The sequence below is a fragment of the Canis lupus genome, chromosome X, assembly GCF_011100685.1.
Source record: "Canis lupus familiaris isolate Mischka breed German Shepherd chromosome X, alternate assembly UU_Cfam_GSD_1.0, whole genome shotgun sequence".
Taxonomy (NCBI): Eukaryota; Metazoa; Chordata; class Mammalia; order Carnivora; family Canidae; genus Canis; species Canis lupus.
Genome location: NC_049260.1, coordinates 40,506,976 through 40,530,479, shown reverse-complemented (window position 1 = coordinate 40,530,479; position 23,504 = coordinate 40,506,976). Strand labels below are relative to the sequence as shown.

The following is a 23,504-nucleotide window of genomic DNA, read 5'->3' as shown; positions in this document are numbered from 1 at the left end:
TTTTAAAAAACTTAATGTTGTGTTTTCATTCTCTGTAGTTAGCACCTTTTACAGTTCCCCGTCGGAGGATGTCTGTCTTCCACATGTAGCAGATGAAAATATGCAATTCATGTTTTTTCTTTTTTTTTTTAATTTATTTTTTATTGGTGTTCAATTTGCAATTCATGTTTTTTCTAAACCTTTATCCTCTTCTTACCAAAATATGCCTCCACTGTCCTAATATAGTATTCTTTCTTGAAGTGGAAGACAGTAAACACAAACTTACTATCATGATGATGACTCTGTTCCTTTGTGTCATGAACTACAGTGGTAATAAATATAAATCTAAGATGTTTGAGGAGTAACTCAAAGTCTACCTTGAGTTAGCAATGTATCCTGTTGCTTGATAATAGTTTTGGCCCAAACTATCAGGCAGGCGTTGACCTTGTATCTTTGCTGTGGTGTTTTATGTTGCCATGTTTTACCACAAGAGGGCAGCAGCATCGCCTTCACCGTCTCTCATCTTTAAAATGGGCACACTGGGCCCAGGTAGGGAGGGAAGTGTTTTATCAGTACATAAAAACAATATTCATCAGTTAATAGCACTTCTAGTATGATGGTGATGGTTACTGGGAGAGAGTGTGAGGGAATTTCCTATAATTGAGGAATTTGTCTACAAATATAAACTTCTATAAGAAAAAAACCTCCTGTTTCCCCTTTACACAATATTCAACACTGAACACTTCTGTAATGACTTTCGCACACCAAGCAATTCTCCAATTCTGATGGGTAGTGGCTGAGTGTCCTATGATTCAACTCAATTCTGACACTACCTGGACTTGACATTAACTCCCACAGGTTGAGGGCTCAGTCCCACAACACCACAACCCCTTCCCCAATGTCAGATGTCAGTCACAAGTCCTAAGTGGTCACCTGCACTTCTGGCTGACCAGCTACACATCTGAGGTTCCCATGGCAACCTCCTCAAGTACAGCATTTGTAGAATGGTTCAAAGAACTCAGGAAAATAGTTTACTTGTTTTATTGCGGGTTTATTATAAGTGGATATAACTAAGGAACAGCCAGATGGAAGAGATACATAGAGCAAGGTACGAAGGAAGGAGTGGAGCTTTCGTGCCCTCTCTGGGTACACCACCCTCCCCATACCTTCAACCCATGTTCACCAACCCAGAAGCTCTCTGAGCCCCCATACTTTGGGGATTTTTGTGGAGACTCCATTACTTAGGCATGGTTAATTAAATCATTGGCCATTAGTGATTAACTCACTCTCTCGCTTCTTTCCCTCCCTGGAAGTTTGGGGCAGGGTTTAAGTTTTCAACTCTGTAAACATGAGAGACTCCTAAATCTGGGAAACGAACAAGGGGTAGTGGAAGGGGAGGTGGGCGGGGGGATGGGGTGACTGGATGACGGGCACTGAGGGGGACACTTGACGGGATGAGCACTGGGTGTTATACTATATGTTGGCAAATCAAACTCCAATTAAAAAATATACAATAAATAAATAAATAAAAAGTTTTCAACTCTGTAATCATAAGGTTGGTTCCCCCTGGCAACCAGCTCCCATCTTGAAGATTATCCAGGAGCCTCCAGCTACCAGTCATCTTACTAGCATACAAAAATATACTAATCACTCAATTCCAAGGGTTTTAGGAGCTATGTACCAGGAAATTGGGACAAAGACCAAATATATAGTTCCTCACCTCTTTCATTAGAGTAGTAGTCATCATGAAGACCCTGTGCTAGTATGGTTTACCTTTTAGTTACCGCCACTAATAATGACGCTGATACCATAAATAAACAGTGAGTTATGGGAAGTAGCTATTGATTTGAGAGAAGGAGAGTCTTCTGTAAATGACTTACTTTGGTTTCCTGATGAAGACATCAAAGTTAAATCGTGTGATAGGTCGCCTTCTTCAGACTCTGCAGGTCATCCTGTAGACATGATGAGTGTTGAAGTGCCACGGAGTCCTCTCTTGTCATGTACAACTTCATTAGGAAATAACTGCCTGACCAGGGAGTGAAGAAATAATAGTAATAAAAAAAAACAATACAAGTTCCATCTGGAGTGGAGAGCAACCCCAGAGAACCTTGAGCAGAACCCTACTCTGGTGACCCATGGAGGAGCTGAGGCTGCCACCACCAGCCCCGGCCACCATCCCCATTGTCGCAACCCTGAGCAGCAGAGCTAAGGCCCAGCAGCCTCCTGCCACCCCTCCTCAGCGCAGCCACTGCTCACTGTGGCTCAGGAGCATGGTGGAGGGAGCAGTGGCTCACCCACAGAGACGAGAAAGTCCTTGTGACAAAAGTTTAAGGAACAGTAAAATGGTTCAGTGTAGGGACACCTGGGTGGCTCAGTGGTTGAGTGTCTGCCTTTGGCTCAGGTCATGATCCCAGGGTCCTGGGATCAAGTCCCACATCAGGCTCCCCACATGGAACCTGCTTCTTCCTCTGCCTATGTCTCTGCCTCTCTCATGAATAAATAAATAAAATCTTTTTTAAAAAATGGTTGCATGTAAGAAACAGCTATGGTTTCATCCACAGGAATGACACCAAGTGATATATATTTATTTGTACACTAGACTGCCATAAAGAAGAACCTCCAGGAAGCACCTTTCCAGTGCAGGGGGTAGAGAAACTACGTGGTTCAAAGTTCTTGACAGAGAAAAGGGTGTAGAAGCAACAAATGTTGGCCCTGGTAGATTTCCAATGCCAGGCAATAAATATGGAGCAACGTATAACCATTACAGACTTTATGCGGGGGCCTCCATGTGCTCCCCAGCAAAATTACCACAATGCTGAGAATGGGAAACAGAAAGAGGGATTGTAGAGCTCCCCTGGACACCAGGCCCAGCAGCACACACCTTACTCCATACAGAGACCCTATGAGGGCTGACCAGTCTTCCAGCCCTCCTGTGTAGGAAGGGAGAAGACTGCCAACAACCAAGGTACAGGAGAACAAAGTAGACCAGGGATACAGATTATCCATTGGGGTTAGAGACTGTGATTCTCTAGGATGGCCATGGAGAGGAGTGGGAAAATCAAGGAGAAGGGACTGACCATCAGCAACCACCTCAACATAGGTACCTCCCCAACTTCAGTTACCGGCACAGACACCCAGGAAACTGTAAACCACAAGATGGCCAAGAGACCACAGCTGGAAAGTCTGTTCCGAGGCTGGGCAGGGAGACACTAAGTGCTAGCTTACCATCTCTGACATCATCCCGGTTAGTCACCCAACAAGAAGAAAAGAATGTGAAATACCAGCAATAAGACATGAAAGAAAGATTGGTGCTGAAGACCTCAGTTATGGGGTTTTTATTTTTTTTTTTCTCTAAAGACATCTTTTTCTTTCTTTGTAACAACCAACGTGTTTTTCCTTAAAGTCTGGCTTTTCTTCCTACACCTTTAAAGGTTTTAAAACTGTTTTATATCTGGTTAAGTTGAGATTATTAAGAACCTCATTCTAGAGACGCCTCAGTGGCTCAGTGGTTGAGCCTCTGCCCTTGGCTCAGGTCGTGGTCCTGGGGGCCTGGGACTGAGTCCTGCATCAGGCTTCCTGCAGGGTGCCTGCTTCTCCCTCTGCCTATGTCTCTGCCTCTTTCTCTGTGTCTCTCATGAATAAATAAATAAAATCTTTTAAAAAAAGAACCTTGTTCTTCATTAGTAATCTTTTATAATTTGATTTTTCTCACAAAGGTCAACCAGCTACAAGTATCTGTTAATGCAGATCTTTAATAATAACAATAATAATGATGATGATGTGGCAGAGACACTGAGTCTGGCTTAAAGAACTGTACTTTTCTAGATTTTATACATATAATTCCTCAACAACGTCTTGTGAGTTCTCATATGTCTTGGTGATAAGAGACATTATAGAATATTATGCACAGAATATAGTAAACATACAACCTTCTTTCTTTTTCTCATGGAACTCTCTGTTAATGGCAAAATGAGACAAGGGAGCATTTTTTTTTTACCCTTCTGTCTTTTAACACTGTTAGCAAAGAACTGAATGTAGAGAGAAGTCAGAAATCTTGCCCCTAACAGAGAACTGTAGGAAGTTTCTTGTGGAGATTTATGTTCTCTTCATATGTCGCTCACTTTTCCTGTGGCATGTGGGACTCCTGTCCAGGACCAGGGGAGCAACACTCCTTCACTGTGGAACCACATGCTTATCCACAACTTTGCTGAGGTTGTTTTTTTTCCCCCTAATGGGAAACCCCACCTAAGAACGGAATGAGACCTAAAGACTTGCAGCTAATTATTTTAGCTGTATCATAGCCACAGCTCCAAGAAGACAGCTGCACAGTCCTTGCGTCGCGATAGCAAAAATTTGCACCGTGGGGTTTAGCTCCCCAAGGGGTAGAATTACTTCCTCCGTGATACCCAGTATTTAAAATGACCTAAACAAAAGCACTGCTTTGCTTTCTCTTTTGTCTTCTCTGCCCCCCCCCCCCGCCCCTTTCTCTGGTGGGTGGCAGAGCAAGTTGCATTTTTAGGAGCTGGAAATTCCTGTGGCCTGGTCCTGGCTGGCAGATGGCAGCAGGACTGGCCTGAGGGCTGCCGCTTGTACGGATCAAAGCTCAGCAGTTGTGCTCTGTGCTGTCCTTGGCAGAAAAGGCTTTGCCTCTCTTACCATTCTATCCTCCTCCACCAGAAGCCTGAGAAAGGAGACATGGTCACTTGGGGAAAATGCTCAGTGCCATAATAACCAGGAAAGGTACTGTCCCACCTCGTCCTCCTGGTGGATGAGGGACTCAGGCCAGAGGATGTTAACCCTTTGGAAGGACCATGCAGCTGCTCCTAAAATACACTATACCTGGGTTCTAAGATGACTTCTGTGTCTCCTAGCTATTGTAGACCGACTGTCATTATTTCCATGCTCCCTCTGTCCTTCCACAGACCTGATGGGGGTCTTTTTTCCTTCCCACTCTGTTTCAGGGCTCATCGTTGGGGTGATCCTGAGGTACGGCACCCCTGCCACCAGTGGTCATGACAAGTCGCTCAGCTGTACCCAGGAAGACAGGGCCTTCAGCACCTTATTGGTGAATGTCAGTGGGAAGTTCTTCGAATACACCCTGAAAGGAGAAATCAGCCCTGGCAAGATCAACAGTGTGGAGCAGAATGACATGCTGAGGAAGGTGAGCTGGGGAGTACTCTGCCATTGTGGCCCTGACATGATTTTCGACTTTCTGATTCCATCTCAGCCCTTGTAGAGGGAAATCCTTTTAGAATCCTGGAGCATGGATAACATTCCTGGTTCTCAGTTTTGCTAGGACGTGAACCTGAGCCCATTTGCTTTGTTAGGGTTAGTAGCTGACACAGGCCGCCAGTGGTGTGATAGGTTTGTTCAACACCACTCAGCTTGTCTCTCCATCCCCATCTCTCCTTTAGCACATCTCTTGTTACAGTTTAGGGATGAGGTTGTTTCTTTCTTAAAATAATATTGGTTTCACTTTAAGCTTGTTTGTTCAGTATTCCAAATGGTAAGTCTTAGCTCTTCCTGGTTCTTTTGCCAGATTGTACAAATACTTATTGAGTGTCCGTTCTCATTAGTGAGCGATGCCAAAGGCTTAATGAATCTCTGGAGGAAGAATATCTCGTCTTAGAATTTGAGCCCAAGTGCTGTTTTTCATTCGATATTGGCAATAGCTAAAGTACATGACAGAAGGATAATTTATCTCCTCACTCAGGTGATTTCCAAGAAAAGCAAGAGATCTGTACTTATCCACACATTCTCTCTTTACTCTGTAGACCCAGGCTTATCAGCAGGAAGGCTTCTATCTAAGCTCTTGGTGATCCAGGCTGTGGGGAGCCTCTTTTTGTATAGAACAAAGCTAATGTGTGCAAAGGCTTGCAGCCAAAGGCATGGTGTAGGCTGTGCTCTGAAAATTAAATTATTATTGATTTTAGGATCGACCTTAATCCTTAAGGAAAATTATTCTTAATCTGGAGTTTTAAACATGCCCATCTTTTCTGTGTCCTCAAAGGCAGTCCTAGTGAACTTTATGTTCTCAACCCCTCATAAGAATGTCTGGGATTTCCATTAACATTGGTAAAATTAAATGCAACCGAGAAAGATACTCAGTGTAATCACCATGCTCATAGCTGTTTGGAAATGGCAGCTTGAGTCTCTTGTGGATAGGGTGGGGACAAAAGGAAAAGGAACCCAACCCATCTCCATCTTTTAGATCATTATAAAAGGTGATGCTGACTTTTGCTCCTTTTACCTTTAGAAAAAGGTTGATTCACATCCCTTCTGTTTAAACTTTTGCTGCACAAAGCAAAGGTGGGAGAGCAGACAAGGCTGAGAGCACTGTTGTTAGCTGAGGAGAAAAGAGATGTGCCGAGGCAGCTTGATGCACCGTATTGGAGTAGGTGGCAGGAAAGGCTCGTGCTACTTCCTGCATGACTGTGGCCTCAGCACTCTCATACTGAGTATCATTCAAAGCCCCTTTTCATTCTGACATTCCCTGTTTTTCTCACTACTCATATCTTCAGCAAGAAGATCAAATAAAGCATAATTTGTGAGAATCTTTTCACTTTTAATTAGGCTGGTTAACATTTCCAGTTTCTAAAGAGAAATGGTAACTTGATTTTTTTTTTTTAAGAGACAGCAGAAGAAGAAGGGGCAGGGGGAAAGGGAGAGATAGCATTTTAAGCAGGCTTCACACCCAGCATGGAGCCCCACAGAGGGCTCGATCTCATGACCCTGAGATCATGACCTGAGCTGAAATCAAGAGTCGAACACTGAACTGACTGCGCCCCCCCAGGCGCTCCCTAACCTGACTTTTAATAATTAGAGTGAGGCTTTAAAATTAATTTTAGTAAGAGCATGAACAAATTCTTTAAAAAGTTTGGGAAGTATATTGACTGCTTAATTCTTTACTGAACATGAAGAGTTTCGGAGTGATTTCCCTATATGAAGCCTGCAAGTGCATTTCAGTCCCTCTAGAGCTGCCAAATTTTCATGTTGATGCTGAGAAAGCTGCTAGCATCATTGGCGACTCTGATCTAGGCTGCATCAGGTCTCATAAAAGGCTGATCACTCAGGAGAGACTTAAATTCAGTAGAATGGGAGTGCCTGGGTGGCTTAGTTGGTTAAACATCAGGCTTTGGCTCTGGTCATGATCACAGGGTCCTGGGATTAAGCCCTGCATTGGGCTCCCTGCTCAGCAGGAAGTCTACTCCCCATCTCTCCCTCTGCCATTTCCCCCACCACTTGTGCTCTCTGGCTTTCTCTATCTCTCTGTCAAATAAATAAATTTTTTTTTAAAAGTTCAATTGAGGGCAGCCCTGGTGGCTCAGCGGTTTAGTGCCGCCTTCATCCCAGGGTGTGATCCTGGAGACCCAGGATCGAGTTCCGCGTCGGGCTTCCTGCATGGATCCTGCTTCTCCCTCTGCCTGTGTCTCTGCCTCTCTCTGTGTGTGTCTCTCATGAATAAATAAAATAAAATCTTTTAAAAAAATAAATAAATAAAAAGTTCAGTAGAATGGTGTCTATAGGCAGTTCTGTGGGAGGATCCAGAAATTTAATAAAGAATCATGATGGCATCTTTTATTGCAGTTGAGCCTTTATAAAGGCTTGATAAAAATCAAGATGTTTTTATTTCTTGTTTAAAAAACATTGGCCAGGAGCTTTCTGAGTCCTTGGAATTACATTGTCATTTCTTATTATGTATTAAATAACACACCAAGAGCAGGAGTCAGAGTGCTGTATAGAGAACAACATGTTGGTCCACAGGGGAAACTGTGGCTGATCTCTTGTGATGAGTCCATGATTTTTCACACTTACCTTATTTGCTTCCCGACTTGAGTCAATGGCTTAAAATATTAAGCAACTATTGTGACACCAACTGGCATTAAACTAGAATTTGACTTCTCTCTCTCTCTCTCCCTCTAAGTAGGCTCCATGCCCAGCGTGGGGCTTGAACTCATGATCCTGAGATCAAGAGTTACATGCTGTACCAACTAAGTCAGTCTGGTGCCCTCCCCCTGACTTTTTTCTTTTTAAACTTTCAGGTAACATTTGATCCAGAGGTCTTCTTCAACATCCTTCTGCCTCCAATTATTTTCCATGCTGGCTACAGTTTAAAGAAGGTAAGAGATTTTTGCCAGTATTTCTTAAAGCACGGGAATTGCTGTGTTAATGTACCTACATAACTTTCTAACTTTTCCCTTCTCCCAGATTGCTTATTACTGTGTTCTGCGCCCACTCAGAGACTATAGTTGTCTCATCATCAAGTGATTCATCTCTGTTCTAGAATCTGGAATGCTCCTACATTGCCAGTAGGAATGTAAAATGGGGCGGCCACTCTGGAAAGCAGTTTTATAGTTTCTTATAAGACTGAAGTTGAAGTTACCATATGACCCCACAATTTTATTCCCGATGATTTCTCCCAGAGAAATGAAAACTTATGTTCACACAAAAGCCTGTACATAATGGCTCATAGCAATTTTATTTGTAATAGTCCCCAGCTGGAAACAACAACAACGTCTTGAAGTTAGGTGAATAGTTAAACACCCATCCATACCATGGCATATTACTCAGCAACAAAAAAGGAACAAACTATTAATACAACAATTTGGATGGACCTCAAAGGCATTATGCTGAATGGGAAAAAAACCCAACCTCAAAAGGTCACGTACTGTATGATTTCATTTATGTAGCATTCTAGGCATGACAAAAGTATAGGGATGGAGAACAAATTAGTGGCTGTGCTGTGGGTTAGGGATGGTGGGAGTGAGAGGGGTGTGACTGTAAAGGATGTCGTGGTGGTGATGGCACAGTTTCATGTCTTGATTGCAGCTGTGGATACGTGAATCTACACATAGGATAAAATGAAACAGAGCTATTCACACACTTTGTCCCTATGTCAGTTTCCTGGTTTTGATCTTGTAGTACAGTTACATAAGGTATAACTAGTGGAGAAAACTTGGCAAAGATACACAGGACCCCTCTATACTATCTTTGCAATTTCTCTGAATTTGTAATTGCTCCAAAATAAAAAGTTAAAAAAAAAGCTATCCTTATCTTTCCTACTTTCCCTCTGGACTTAGGTTTTCTATACCAAAATATGTATCCTTTTCTTGTCTACTTTATGGGGTTGCAAAAGTATCTAAATCTATATGACAGCTATTGACATGTAACAAATAGGAGATGTTTTATGAGTATAAAAAATGTTATTCTTTAAGTGAAGAATTTGGGAACTCTTTATCAGATCAAATGGGTGATGAATAATTTGGTGTTGTAAATCACTAATCTTAATGTATCATCAAGGTTGCTTTAAAATGAAAGCAAATCATTGGCTGTAGCCATTCTAATGGCTGAAAAACACTTTAGGTTCTGCAGAGCCTTCCCTATGTTGGCCTCATTTTCTCAGAAGAAAAATAACAGGCTTTGCCAGTTACCAATTTAAGTTGTTTTTGAAATGCCAGTCTCTTGAGCTATCTGCTATTAGTTCAGTCTCTTTCCTTTTTAAATAGTCCTTATAATGGCACTGAAATAGTTGGTTTTTGTATGGTTTTGCCATCTGTGATTAAAGCTGCTGTCGATTAAATGTGTAATAACCATTTCACCACTTAACTACGGGCACGGAAACAAATATATTCAGACCCTTTGACCTATGCACATGGAGTTGTCATGCGGACATGGGCCTTTTTTTCTAACTTGAAAAAATGTCATTGGAATTAGCTATGATTTTGTGCTACTGCTCAGTTTGCTTATGGGGTGTGTCACCAGCAAAATAATTCACCTAATGAAAGCCTTCATGTTTTGTGAACTTCTCCCACCAAACTCGCTCTTTTTATTTTTATTTATTTTTTTTCTTGATATCTCTCTCAGTCTTTATCTCTCTCTGTCTCTCTGTCTCATGTTAACATTTGTCAGTGAGGAACGGGAGGAGTAGAAATGCAAGTCTTAGAATGGTACAGCTAGAAATTGGAATGCCAGGTGGACTTTCACCAAAAGCACACCTTCTCATCCTGATCAGTCTTCAGCCTGTACTCTTGAAGACTTTACCAGAGCTTAGCCATCTCCTTTGTCTCTCTTTGCCATTCTAGAATGGAGAGGGAAAAGTAGGGGGTACTGAACCAGTCATAGCTATGGGAACTACACATGACTGGCCAAATAAGAGGAAGATAAAAGACCTAGGATTCTGGGATGCCTGGGTGGCTCAGTGGTTGCGTGGCTGCCTTCGGCTTGTGTTGTGATCCCGGGATCCAGGATCAAGTGCTGCATCGAACTCCCTGTGAGGAGTTTGCTTCTCCCTCTATGTCTCTGCCTCTCTCAGTCTGTGTCTCTCGTGAATAAATAAATAAATCTTAAAAAAAAAGACCTAGGATTTTGCTAGCACCTAGCACTAGGACTAGGAGGTGCTATACTTTCTTCCCTACAAGGATGTAGTAGGAGTCGAGAAGGGTGGCTTGTACAGTGAGACTCTAATGCCCTGCACTAAGAAGACACGCTTTCCAGGCTTGACACTGCAGTTGATCGGTGACTCCAAGCAGCTCACACACAGGAGTCTACTCCTTCTCCTGTTCCTTACTGTCATGGTGTTATGGGGAGCCCTGTGTGTGAGAGACATCGAATGTCCCCATAACACCTTCATGATGAGGTGGCTGCAAAGATTGGATGGGCTACTATATGTGAAAGTATAGTATAAACCATGAAGTAGATAGTCAAGCATTTGGTGTCATAATTCCCAAATAAGTGGCACAGTGTACCTTTCTTTTCAAGGCATAAAACTCCAGTTCATACCAGCATATATGAGTGGAGATGGGTAATTGTGTATGTGTGTGTGTATGTGTGTGATTTTAGAATATGTCATGGGTGTATTTGGGGTGGCAGATTTATATTCCTCATTTGTGTGTATGTGTGTTATAAGGGCTTTTCTTTATGTGAATCAAAGGTATCTTTGTGTATCCACAAATATACATTTAAGGTAACAGTTTCAAAGGCTCCAATCAATTATCACAAATTATTCAAATACCTATCATTGACCATTTAAAATATTTTCGCTTGTTGATTTTCAAACAAATTTGTGACCCAAAACACCTTACTTGAATGCCAGGACAATCTGTGAGACAAATCATACCCCAAGAGAATCACTGGGCAGTGTGGAGTCGGGTTCTCAGACATCTGTGCTGACCGCCAGCCGCTCCTTCAGATGCCTGCTGGTCCAGGTGAAGACATGCGTCTGGCACGGAAGCTACATGGAGGGGATGGAAGTCTGGCATCTGCACACAGGCTGTCAGCTCGGGTCTCCTCCAGCAGCATCCAGACCTGAGCACTGGGACTTGCTACATGGAGGATGAGTGCTAAAAGCAGCATGTTTTGTGTGCAGCCACCACGTGTGGCCACACCTGGACATGGGCCACTCAGCCCCACACACAACCAGACTGAAGCTGAGAAGGCCTCCTAACAATGCCGGTCCTGCTAGAGGTGCACCCTCACATACCTTGCACCTGTGCCCAGCTTTTCTGGCCCATCCTGCCCCTATCAGGCCCAGGAGCTATAGGACACACCTGATCCCCCCACATCTGGACCCCTCGACCACCCACAAGACCCAGTTTCTCCCCAAGCCCACAGATGAGGGCTCAGATTCAGCTTTATTGCCAATGCAATCTGAAGCACAGACCCATCTTTCCACTAACACGCTCTCTCTCCTCTCCACGTGGGTCCTGGACCTCCCTTATTCCCACTTTCTTCCAGCCCAGGACCAAAGGGGACACTTTGCATTGCCCCTCAACCCCACCCTGGGAACCCGAATCCAGCACCCCTAAGATCTAGATGCCCTCGAGGGTGGCACCAGGGACCTGGGATTCATTACGGAATTCACACGGATAAGGGCTCCTCCGGGCTCTAGTCTGAACCGGTCCCTCTCACATGACCCTGAGACCCACCTATCACATGCAAGCTCCAGAGCAGTTGTCAGCTCAGAGCTGGGCTGCACAGCCCCAAGGTCCCTTCCTCCCTGGGGCCTCAGAAGCCCTACCAGATCATCAGCAGTCATTCCATGAGAACTAACTTTCCAGGAGGAGAATCCACAGCTCTTATATTCCTGATTTTTTTTTGGCAAATATGAATATGAATTTACTAAATGTATTCAAACTAACCATAGTGATAGTTACCCAAAAGGAGAGCTGAGTGGCAAGGAAAAGCAATTCTGGGATTAAAATCTGTTCCTGGATACTTCACATGATTTTCCTTGGTCTCGTGTCTCTACCTTGATGGACTCCTAGGCCTCCCTGCTTTAAGCCCTTGATTGAGTTTTTAAAAGGCAATTAGGCTCACAGTTGTTGATTTTTTTTTTGAAACCTAATTTTTTCAAAACACTGGTGGATATAAATATGTTCACTTAAAAAAAAAAAAAAGCCTGGGGACAGTGACTGACTTAAAAGGCAAACATAATGTGTCCACAATATATTCAGGCAGCACCCTCATTTGGTGATTGTTGGTGTGGCAAGCCCTTAAAGGATTCTCTTCTGAGCAGGTGGCTTAAGGGCACTAGACATTCCTTGATACCTTCTTCACAGCCTCAGAGAGGGCCAAGCATTAGGAAAAGCTGAAGCCAAGGCTTCAGATCCTATGCTTACAATACAGGTCAGAGGCCACCCAAAGCCCTCTGTGTGGTCACACTTCCTGGTGGCTGCTTGATCCATGCTGAGTTCTTCCTAGGTCCTGTCCTTCCCTGATGTTGCTCAGCTGGCATACTGGGACTCTCCTGCCTTTTAAATTTTTATATAAAGTATTCCTGGCCCTTATCGAATTAGGGTGTTTGTGGGTTTTTGTTTGGTTTTGTTCAATAGTTCTGATTGTCCAATGAGAAGAACTTATGCCTTGAAGAGTAAGAACTGTGGCTTAGGGTCCCAAGAACAGGGATTTTCCCCCATCAGAGTATCCCAAAGGCCTAATGACTTATGAGAAGCAAATCTTTGTGTGTGTGTGTGTGTGTGTGTGTGTGTGTGTGTGTGTGTTAAGGTAACCGGCGAATGTACAGAAGCATTGAGAGGATTGCAGTTTGGCCATCTCCTTCTGAATAATTGCTAGATCTTACATTGGTGTAAGTATAGACACTTCTTTTTTTTTTTTTTAGAAACTTCTTATACATATATGTAAACTTATACATTTGCTCATCTTAAATGGAACTACTTATTTTTCCTTTCTCCACTTCCATCTCTATTGGCCCTCTTTCCCAGGCTCCAACGATCAATCCAGAAGGATATCAGGAGACACTTCAGATGCCATGAGGCAGATAATTACGATACAGTTTTCTGATACTGAATTAAGCAGAAAGGCCTTTAGACAGCACTTTCATACTTTATCAGTTTCAAACTTCTATCTGTAATGATCTTCTAAGGTACACCAGACATGGGAGTGACTAGCTGATCATAGAGTAAAAGAGTTTGGGTTAGATCTATGAAAATGATTGGTCTACTTACACACACACAGTCACTCACACTCATGTACACTTTCTCTCAGTGTAATTTAATATAATCAGAGTAGTTGTGTCTGAGATTTACTAAGCCCTTGCTTGCTCGTTCAGTGATTAATGGGATCAGAGTTATTTTAAAACCTCAATGTTTATAGCTAAGTAGCTTTATTCAGGAGTAACTTCAGTTATTTCTTGTTATAATGCAATCAATAAGTAAAATTTCACTTTTAAGAGACTTCTGTTGTGTTTCTTATGCTTGATATCAAAAATCACAATGTGATTCCTGCCTCTTGTTTTATTCAGAGACACTTTTTCAGAAATCTCGGGTCTATTCTGGCTTATGCTTTCTTGGGGACTGCTGTTTCCTGCTTCATTATTGGGTAAGTTACTCTTTGTCATTAATCAAATTAACACATTTTCCAAAGAGGTGAAATCCACATGGGTCCTGCAGAGCCCAGTGTTTTCCCCAGCTATCACAATATTCACATTGTGTGAACTTCAAGTGGACAATGTGACAGTGTGTTGATTTGAAATATTTATAAGTTGCAAAATCATTACCACCATAGGATTAGCTACCACCTTCATCCTGTCACATAGTTACCATTTTTCTTGAGATGAGTACATTTGAGACCTACTCTCAGCAAAATTCAAGTATATGATACAGTATTATTAGCTACAATCACCATGTTGCACCTTACATCCTCAAACTTGTTAATCTTCTAACTGTAAGTTTGTGTCCTTTGAGCAACATCTCCCCATTTCCCATGCCCCCAAACCCCCACAACCACCAGAGTCCAGGATTTTGATGCTGATGCTGATGACAGTTAAGCTCTAGAGCTACATTGTGTAGCGTGGTAGCTATTAGCCATGTGTAGCTTTTTAAATTAAGATTAAGATAAATTAAAATGAACTATACCTAGTCCCCAGATCTTGGTTCCTGATCACATTCTCCAGTGAAAAAAACCAGACCACCTTGCAGAAATGGTTGATTCTAGGGCAGGGGCAGCAGATACACAAGATAAGAACGGAGTGTATCAAAAAAAAAAAAAAAAAAAAAAAAAAGAACGGGTGTATCATAGTGCCGAAAAATAAGGAAGTGCCCAGAAAACAGAGAAACAGAAGGGCTTGGGGCTTATCAAAGAGACAAAGAGCCAAAAAAAAAGCCTGGGGACAGTGACTGACTTAAAAGGCAAACATAATGTGTCCACAATATATTCAGGCAGCACCCTCATTTGGTGATTGTTGGTGTGGCAAGCCCTTAAAGGATTCTCTTCTGAGCAGGTGGCTTAAGGGCACTAGACATTCCTTGATACCTTCTTCACAGCCTCAGAGAGGGCCAAGCATTAGGAAAAGCTGAAGCCAAGGCTTCAGATCCTATGCTTACAATACAGGTCAGAGGCCACCCAAAGCCCTCTGTGTGGTCACACTTCCTGGTGGCTGCTTGATCCATGCTGAGTTCTTCCTAGGTCCTGTCCTTCCCTGATGTTGCTCAGCTGGCATACTGGGACTCTCCTGCCTTTTAAATTTTTATATAAAGTATTCCTGGCCCTTATCGAATTAGGGTGTTTGTGGGTTTTTGTTTGGTTTTGTTCAATAGTTCTGATTGTCCAATGAGAAGAGCTTATGCCTTGAAGAGTAAGAACTGTGGCTTAGGGTCCCAAGAACAGGGATTTTCCCCCATCAGAGTATCCCAAAGGCCTAATGACTTATGAGAAGCAAATCTTTGTGTGTGTGTTCCCCTAAGGCCAATGGCCAGAGAACAACAAAATAAATAACATTGTATTGGGCTCAAACCATAAAGTAAACATCTGAGTCTCTGCTGATGTTAATAAATGATTGGATGAATAAATAAATGGAGAAGTGACAGATCTCCTGTGCAGAAAAATTCCAAATAATTTATGTTGACCTACTCCCTCCCTCCCCATCCCGCCCCACAAGAGCGGGAGCTTGTGTCTCCTTCAGCTGTGATTGCAGGCTATGCATAGTGACTTCCTCCCACAGAATATAACAGGGAAAAAAGGAGGAAGAAAGCATAGCTTTACAGCGGAGAAAACCTGACAAACACCAGCCTAGCCAGATGATCCAGATCAGCAGCCATAGGGGTAAATCACACTGATACCTCTGCACCCTTGATGTTCGTGATGAGAGTGGCACTTTCCCTCCCCAAAACACATTACCTCAGTGTAATTGTGAGAAAAAAATCAGACGTGTCCTCATGGAGGGAGTTTCTACAAAGTACCTGACTAACACTCCTCAAAACTGACAAGGTCATCAAAAACACAGAGTCGGAGAGATTGTCACAGCCCAGAGGAGACTAAAGAGACATGATGTCGAGGTGTTGTGTGGTATTTCAGATAGGATCCTGGAACAGAAAAGGGACATTAGATAAAAGCTAAGGAAATTGGAATAAAGCATGTACCTTCGTTACTTTTTAAAAATTAGCTAAAAAGCTGGAAGAGATAAAAGGCAAGGGCCTTTTGTGTCACCAAAATAGTAGGAGCTTGGACTTCATCCTTTAAGAGAGACAGACCACCAAAGAGTACCAGGTTAGATGACTGGCATTGGTGGCAAGATGGGAAAAGGCTGTCAGGGAGAAGCCCAGCGTCCGAGTCTGTTTGTGGTAGGCGGAAATGGAGAGACAGGTGTAGTTTCAGGAAATGTCTGAAAGGATGGTAAAAGAAGCCTCCAACAGGCAACAAAAGGCAAATCACCTCTGTCTCACAGAGTTACTGGGAATCGAAATTGAACTGTTTGTCTGGAACAGTGCCCGGCACACAGTAAGGAAGCTTTAAGTTATAGCTACATATTCTCCAAAGGATTCAATTCTGCAAATAATTCTTGAGCTCCTAGCTTAGTAAATCTGTCATCCTAGGTGCCCGGGATACAAATGTAAGCCATGGCATGGTCCCTACCGGCAAGAATATTATTATTAGAGTGTTAGCTGTGGGGTACAATGAGTCTATTCTGTGGTTATTTTTATTCTCCTAACCCCTACAGCTGCTGCCGACACACACACACACACACACACACACACACACACACACACCCTTTAGTAACGCGTACTAGGCCTTTTAACACCCCTCACTCCTCCCATTTTGTAAGCTGTCCTGTAGGAAACGTGCTCCGGCCAAGTCAAAATATTTAACTTGGTAGTCTATCTTGGACTGTGCCACATCCTATGCAGCATAAGAAGCATCAGAAGGGCTGCCGCTGGCCTGCCCTAACCCATGCAGAGAATGAGAAGCCAGATATGTCGCTGGAGTACCCTGATATTTTACTAGGATGTTTAGAGAGTTTTGCTTCTGTTCCCTTTTTTGAAATAATTCTTGGCAGAGAAGATTGGTCACCTGCACCTTTGGGGCCTACCCATCCTTTTTTTTTTTCTCTCCAGCTCATCCAGCACACTCATTTCCACAACTTTAAACACACTGCCTGAGAATCCTGTCAGTTTTATAGCAATTGATTACACACTATGAAGCATTCTTTCCCTTTCTTTCTCCTCTATTACAAGCTGCTTTGGGTGCCTTAAAGTTGTTGCTAATCGAGGACCATACTTAATAGTTGTCAGCAAGCACAGCTTTAAGGAATGGAATAGTGTTGAGATGTTTCAGCAAGATGATGTCCACTGCAAACTATTACTTGGTGCCAAAGTCTTATTTGCATGTGTTCCTGGTGAGTGTCCAACCACAACAGCCACCTAAGGTTTTTATAAGCCACCTTCGAGGTATCGTATGCTAGTGCTACTTTGCTTGCACATTGGCCAGGTTACTCAGTTAGGAGGGTTTTCATTTCCCTTCTGACATAGTTTACCTTCCCTTCTTACAGAAATCTTATGTATGGCGTGGTGAAGCTCATGAAGATTGTGGGACAGCTCTCGGATAAATTTTACTACACAGATTGTCTCTTTTTTGGAGCAATTATCTCGGCCACTGACCCAGGTATCATCGTGCTATTCCATTATTTAAATCTCCAAACATTCAGAGCAACCATTAACTTTGGTTGCAGTAGGGAGACTGTGGAGGTACCAGGAAGTGGTCTAACAGATGGCTTTTCTTTCTTTTTTTTTTTTTTAATTTTATTTATTTTTTATTTATTCCTGATAGACATAGAGAGAGAGAGAGGCAGAGACACAGGCAGAAGGAGAAGCAGGCTCCATGCTGGGAGCCTGACGCGGGACTCGATCCCGGGACTCCAGGATCGCGCCCTGGGCCGAAGGCAGGCGCCAAACCACTGAGCCACCCAGGGATCCCCTAACAGATGGCTTTTCTAAGAAGGGTGTGCATTTCCCTTTTGCTTGTATTATTATTAAGATTTTATTTATTTGAGAGAGAGGGAGAGCATGAGTGGGAGGGAGGGGCAGAGGGAGAGGGAAAAGCAAACTCCCCACTGGGCAGTCAGCCTGATGCAGGACTTGGTCCGAGGACCCCGGGATCATGACCCAAACCAAAGGCAGATGCATAACTGACTGAGCCACCCAGGCGCACCTGTCTTTCATTTTAGAATGTCTACTTTGGCCATAATTTTTACACTTTAACTGCCCTCTTCCTCGGTGTTGTACTTTTTGCCTTCATTTAGGAAACAATATCATTTTATAAAAAATTTTCATAGTGGAAATGCATGCCAGTACCTGCAGCGAATGTAATGTCCTTTGTAAACTCCTTTTTGTTCAGCGTTCCTGCATGACAGCACACTGTGACCTGGTTCCTATTCATTAATCTCTTACCTTGTACTTTCCCGATTGTTAGTGGAACCAATTCTTAAAAGTGGAATTATTGGGACGCCTGAGTGGCTCAGTGGTTGAGCGTCTGCCTTTGGCTCAAGGTGTGGTCCCAGCGTCCTGGGATCGAGTCCTGCATCGGGCTCCCCATGGGGAGCCTATTTCTCCCTCTGCCTATGTCTCTGCCTCTCTCTGTGTGTCTCTCATGAATAAATAAATTAAATCTTTTTTTTTTTTTAAATTTTTTTTTAATTTTTATTTATTTATGATAGTCACACAGAAAGAGAGAGAGGCAGAGACATAGGCAGAGGGAGAAGCAGGCTCCATGCACCGGGAGTCCGACGTGGGATTCGATCCCGGGTCTCCAGGATCGCGCCCTGGGCCAAAGGCAGGCGCCAAACCGCTGCGCCACCCAGGGATCCCCTAAATCTTTTTTTTTAAAGGTGGAATTATTATATGCCCCCCACCCTGCTCTGCAGCTCAAGAACGAACAAACAAAAGAACCTCCCTTCTCCCAGTTGGAACCTATAATTAAATCAGTTCACATCAGGTAGTTAAAGCTATTTCTTCCATCTGGTGTCAGCCATTGAGAGGACATTGTAGGCAAGGAACTTATGGAGAAAGAATTGGTGCTGTCCCAGTAGTGGAAGTGGAAAAGTCTTCTCAATGTTTCTGATGCCCTCTAACACTCTGGATAGTAATGATTTTTCAAAGATACTAAGATTCCCTCCACCACACAATTGTGCCATGCCTCATAGGAGTCCTCTAGATCAGTGCGATGACCCAAATGTGCTCTGTTCCATGCCCAGAGTCAGGTAGCCAGTAGCCACATGTGGCTACTGAGTTCTCGAAATGAGAGGTAGTGCAACTGAAGAACTGACTTGAAAATCTTATTTTATGATCAGTAATATAAATTTTAATAGCTGCATGTGCCTGGTAGCTACCCTATTGGATGGCCCAGCCCTAGACAGTTGTGTGATTCTGAAACTATTGCTGTCCCAAAAGCCATTGACCTCTCTTACCCCCATAATGTAGCCCAAACGCTAAATAAACTGGTATCAAAGACATGGCTGGTTGAAGTACCCTGGTTTTGGAAAAAGAGTGTGGGATGTGGAGTTGTAGGTGGAAGTCTGAGCCCTGCCTCTCACTGACCAGGTGGCCTGGGCACACTTTCTCTCCTCCATGTCGATTTCCTCCTTCATGAAGTAGGAATAATGATACCTATGTCCCAGGACTATTGAGAACATTAAATGAACTAACACATGTAAAGCACTGACCACAGCATCTGCTAATCATGTTGGTCTCTAGCCACATCTGGCTCAGGCAGAGATTTCTTTGTTTTTTGCTATTCAGTTTTTTTTAAGCTTATTTATTTATTTTTTTAAGTAATCTCTATACCCAACATGGAGTTCAAACTCATGACCCCAAGATCAAGAGTCACATGGTCTTTGAGTCAGCGAGACATCCCCCCACCCTGTTTTTTTTTAATATTTATTTATTTACTTATTTAAGAGAGAGAGAGAGAGAGCGCGCGCACACACACAGGGGAAGAGGGAGAGAGTTAGTCCTCAAGTAGATTACCCACTGAGTATGGAGCCCGATGCAGGGCTTGATCCCAGGACCCTAAGATCATGACCCAAGCCAAAATCAAGAGTCAGATATTAACCAACTGAGCCATCCAGGCACCCACCACCCCATGTTTTCTTAAAAAATAAATAACAGGTCATAACTTAATTCAAGCATGTTTCTAAAGAGCACTCCCAAAAGTAGCTTTATTATTTTCATACTACAGTGTCTGTGACTATCTCCAAGTATGTGTCTGTTGAGAAAAAGATTCTGCATAAGTCTAGGAAAGGTGTCTAGTCTCTCTGAAAATATATTACTAACTATACTCATCTGTAACTTTTTAAAAACGATTTATTAAGAGAGAGAGTGGGGGAGGGGCAGAGGGAGAGGGAGAGGAAGAGAGAGAGAATCTCAAGCAGACTCCCCACTAAGTGTGGAGCCTGATGTGAGGCTCAATCTGATGACCCTGAGATCATGACCTGAGCTGAAACCAAGAATCAGACACCTAACTGACTGAGCCACCCAGGCACCCCCCATCTGTAATTTTATCACTAACTTCTTACACTAGTACCACCAATAAGCAAAGGGAGGTTAGTGTAACATAAGGATCACTGGGCGCCTGGGTGGCTCAGTTGGTTAAGCAGCTTCTGCCTTTGGCTCAAGTCATGATCTCAGGGTCCTGGGATCAAGCCCCACATTGGGCTCCCTGCTCAGCAGGAAGTCTCCCCCCCCCATAAATGAATAAATAATCTTAAAAAAAGATTACCAGTGTTGTTTTCTGACCTATTGAGGTGTTGCTTCATTTAATTGGATAGAAAGGCTTATTTTTTCAGATTATCTTCCTAATTGTTTACTTCAATTTAATGTGTCCTTGCTGTGGTAGAAATTAACAGAAGGCATCACCACGATACACCGTTGTTATTTGGCCTGTGGAGATTGGCAGAGTAAGGGTTTTATATAAATGAAAGTTCTAGAAAATTGAAAGTTAAAACTTATTAAACACCAGGACATTAACTTTAACTGCTTTTTAATGGAAATCTTTCTGAAATGTCGACTGTTTTTGCAGATTAAAAGTCTTTCACCAGTTTCCTAAAAATCTGTCGTTTGAAAACATGGGCCATAAAAGAGATAAAAACTTAAGTGTAGAGTTAGAAGGGACCATGAGATCAAATAGACTTCTTGTGCCTGGTGCATCCAACAATTCTAGTATCAGGATATGTAGTGGTATTGATTGATATGAAGGAATCAGAGTCCTTGTCCCTGATGACACCGCATTTGGCTCAAGACACCAGTCTTTGGTCTTCCCGTTGAAGGGGACACCATACACATGGGGCGGTGTGGGTGGCTCTGTGACCCAAAGCCATCTCCCTTCTGTGGCTGTGCGTCAAGGGTGCCATGTGCCATCCTTGTGGACTGTTACTTCAGAGAGACCCACAGCTCAGCAAAGGAAAATGTACGTTTCCAACCCGGAGCACATCTCTAGCAGCTACCAGAGAAAGTAAGCACTCATTCCTTTCTATGAACGCTTATGAAGTGATCTCTCTCATTTTAATTCTGTCACCTGTACACCCCTCGAGTGATTGGTCTTCAAAATTTGTGATCAGTCTCGGAGAGAGTAATTCTCTAGTTGCATCACCCAGACTGTTCAGGCTCTTGCTTATCCATTGACACTCAGTTCCAATATGCCACCTGCCTACCCATTCTTCCCTGACTCTTTTACTTACTTGCTGCCACAGCTCTTGAGTCAGGCCCATTTTGTATACGATACTTAACCACTTTGTACTGAGTGTTTGCAAGTGCTAAGTGCTCTTTAATATACAGATGAAGCGTTCAGGTGAAGTTCATTCATCGAATGAACAAATTTGGGTTCTTGAATTTTCCTTCTTCCTGCACCTGCTACTTTATTTTTCTCACTCCTCTTTAGATGCCAGTACCAGAGGTCTTCAGTCAATGAATTGTAATTTCTTAGTCCATGTTCAGTTAGCAACAGCCCTTGTGACCCTGTTCACTCTAATTTCAAGGGTCCCACTGTGGGGGGTGAGCAGTCTTTACTCTTCACCTGGAAAAGCCACTCACCCAATCTGTCACCCGCTCTGTCATCTTCTAGTTGTCCACACCCACACCACTCCTCTTGCTCAGGCATAGGCTTGCTTAGGAGGGGCACACAAGGGTTTCTGCCTTGTTTTATAAAGTGATGGGCAGGGAGAATGAGAAATTGAAAATCAGATCAGTCAAATTCAGAGCAGGGCCATGTAAGTGTTCATTGTTATTAGTATTAACTATGCAAGCTAGCTTTTATTGTCATGGGTAAGTGAGTTAGCTATATGTTGTTTTGTTTTGTCTCATTTTACTACTGGTAACTGTAGGATTTTAGGAAAACAGTGTTGCAAGTCAAAAGGACTCTTGACCAAATTATGGAAAGAGGCCAGATGTCCAACAGATGGATAAAGATGTGGTATATACATACAATGGAATATTAGCCGTCAAAAACATGAAATCTTGCCATTTGCAGCAGCGTGGATAGAACTAGAGGATATTATGCTGAGTGAAATAAGTCAATCAGAGAAAGACAACTACCATATGATCTCACTCCTATTTGGAATTTAAGAAATAAAACAGAGGATCATAGGGGAAGGGAGGGAAAAATACAACAAGATGAAATCAGAGAGGGAGACAAACCATAAGAGACTTTTAATCATAGGAAACAAACTGAGGGTTGCCAGAGGAGCGGGGATGGGGGAATGGAGTAACTGGGTGATACACTATATGTTAATTAGTTGGATTTGAATTGGGAAAAATTGAAAAAATAAAGTATAACTTCCAGTTTACAAGGTATACAGTGAACAAAGGGACAAGTTAAAAGCACAAAGAAACAATCATAACTCTAGAAGACAGGTCATTCTACAAGGAAATGATCTGATCTTCTCAAAGAAATGTCAGTATCATAAGAAAGGAATAGAGGAAGGAGCTTTTCTAGATTAAAAGAGACTAAAAAGAAAATCAACTACAATGAGAAAATCTTGACTGAATTCTAGTTAGAAAAATCATTTTATGGGACAAATGGGAAAATTTAGATATAGACTGAATATTAAATGCTAAAAGAGGGGATGGCTCCTGAAAATCATTGAGCTCAAACCCCTACTTCACTAAGTCTTTGGACTTTGCTATGTGCTAAGTTTTCATAGGCTGTTGGTGGCTATGTGGGATGGTGTCTGTTTTCCCCTCCAGATTTACTCACCACCCTTCTCTGCCCTTCTTTGGGTACCAGGAGGCTGATCTATATGGAAGATTTCAAAGGTTCCTTTGTCTTCTGGTTTCCCATTGGATTTGTCTACAGGAGAACACCAGTGGGAGACTGGAAGGAGAATGGAGATGCAGGGTCTTGGCTGTGTCCTTAGGACACAGATCCTGTCAGGTGACCCTCACAATGCAGTTCCTGGTTCAGGCAGTCACACCTTCTCTGAACCCTCTGGGCCTAGAGATGGCATAGGATGGTCTCTGTTTTCAGTGACATATACTGTCCTCTCTCTTGCGGTTTTTCCATATTCTGCCCACATTTCTATAAACAATGTCTTCATTAAATACTTCTCAGATTGCTGAGTTTGAGGGTGCTGTCTCTTTCCTACCATGACCCTGACTGATAAAGTCCTGGGCTTCAGGTCTCCTAGGCTGCCAGCCCTGTGCTCTGTTCATTGAGATTAGCCTCCACCAGCCTTGAATCCCTGGGTGACTGATGTGACCAGAGGCCTCCGGTGCTCACCCCCAGTGGACGTGTCATGAGTAATG

The 23,504-nt window shown here is 42.9% G+C and overlaps 1 protein-coding gene and 1 long non-coding RNA gene across 4 annotated transcripts in view; one reads left to right on the top strand and one right to left on the bottom strand.

The window, feature by feature from the left end:
* The window catches only part of LOC111094868, a 32,439-nt gene extending 24,233 nt beyond the window's left edge, over positions 1-8,206 (bottom strand). Inside the window, exons 1-2 of the long non-coding RNA XR_005386265.1 lie at positions 7,795-8,206; positions 1,860-2,005 (exon numbers count right to left, since the gene is read on the bottom strand). This is a non-coding gene — a long non-coding RNA (uncharacterized LOC111094868). The remainder of the gene's footprint in view (positions 1-1,859; positions 2,006-7,794) is intronic.
* SLC9A7 (solute carrier family 9 member A7) overlaps positions 1-23,504 on the top strand; it is a 148,944-nt gene that overhangs the window by 61,564 nt on the left and 63,876 nt on the right. For all 3 annotated transcript variants that reach the window (XM_038587259.1, XM_038587258.1, XM_038587260.1), the window contains exons 2-5: positions 4,941-5,140; positions 8,022-8,099; positions 13,739-13,815; positions 17,261-17,373. In XM_038587259.1, coding sequence (XP_038443187.1) covers positions 4,941-5,140; positions 8,022-8,099; positions 13,739-13,815; positions 17,261-17,373 — 468 coding nt within the window. The remainder of the gene's footprint in view (positions 1-4,940; positions 5,141-8,021; positions 8,100-13,738; positions 13,816-17,260; positions 17,374-23,504) is intronic.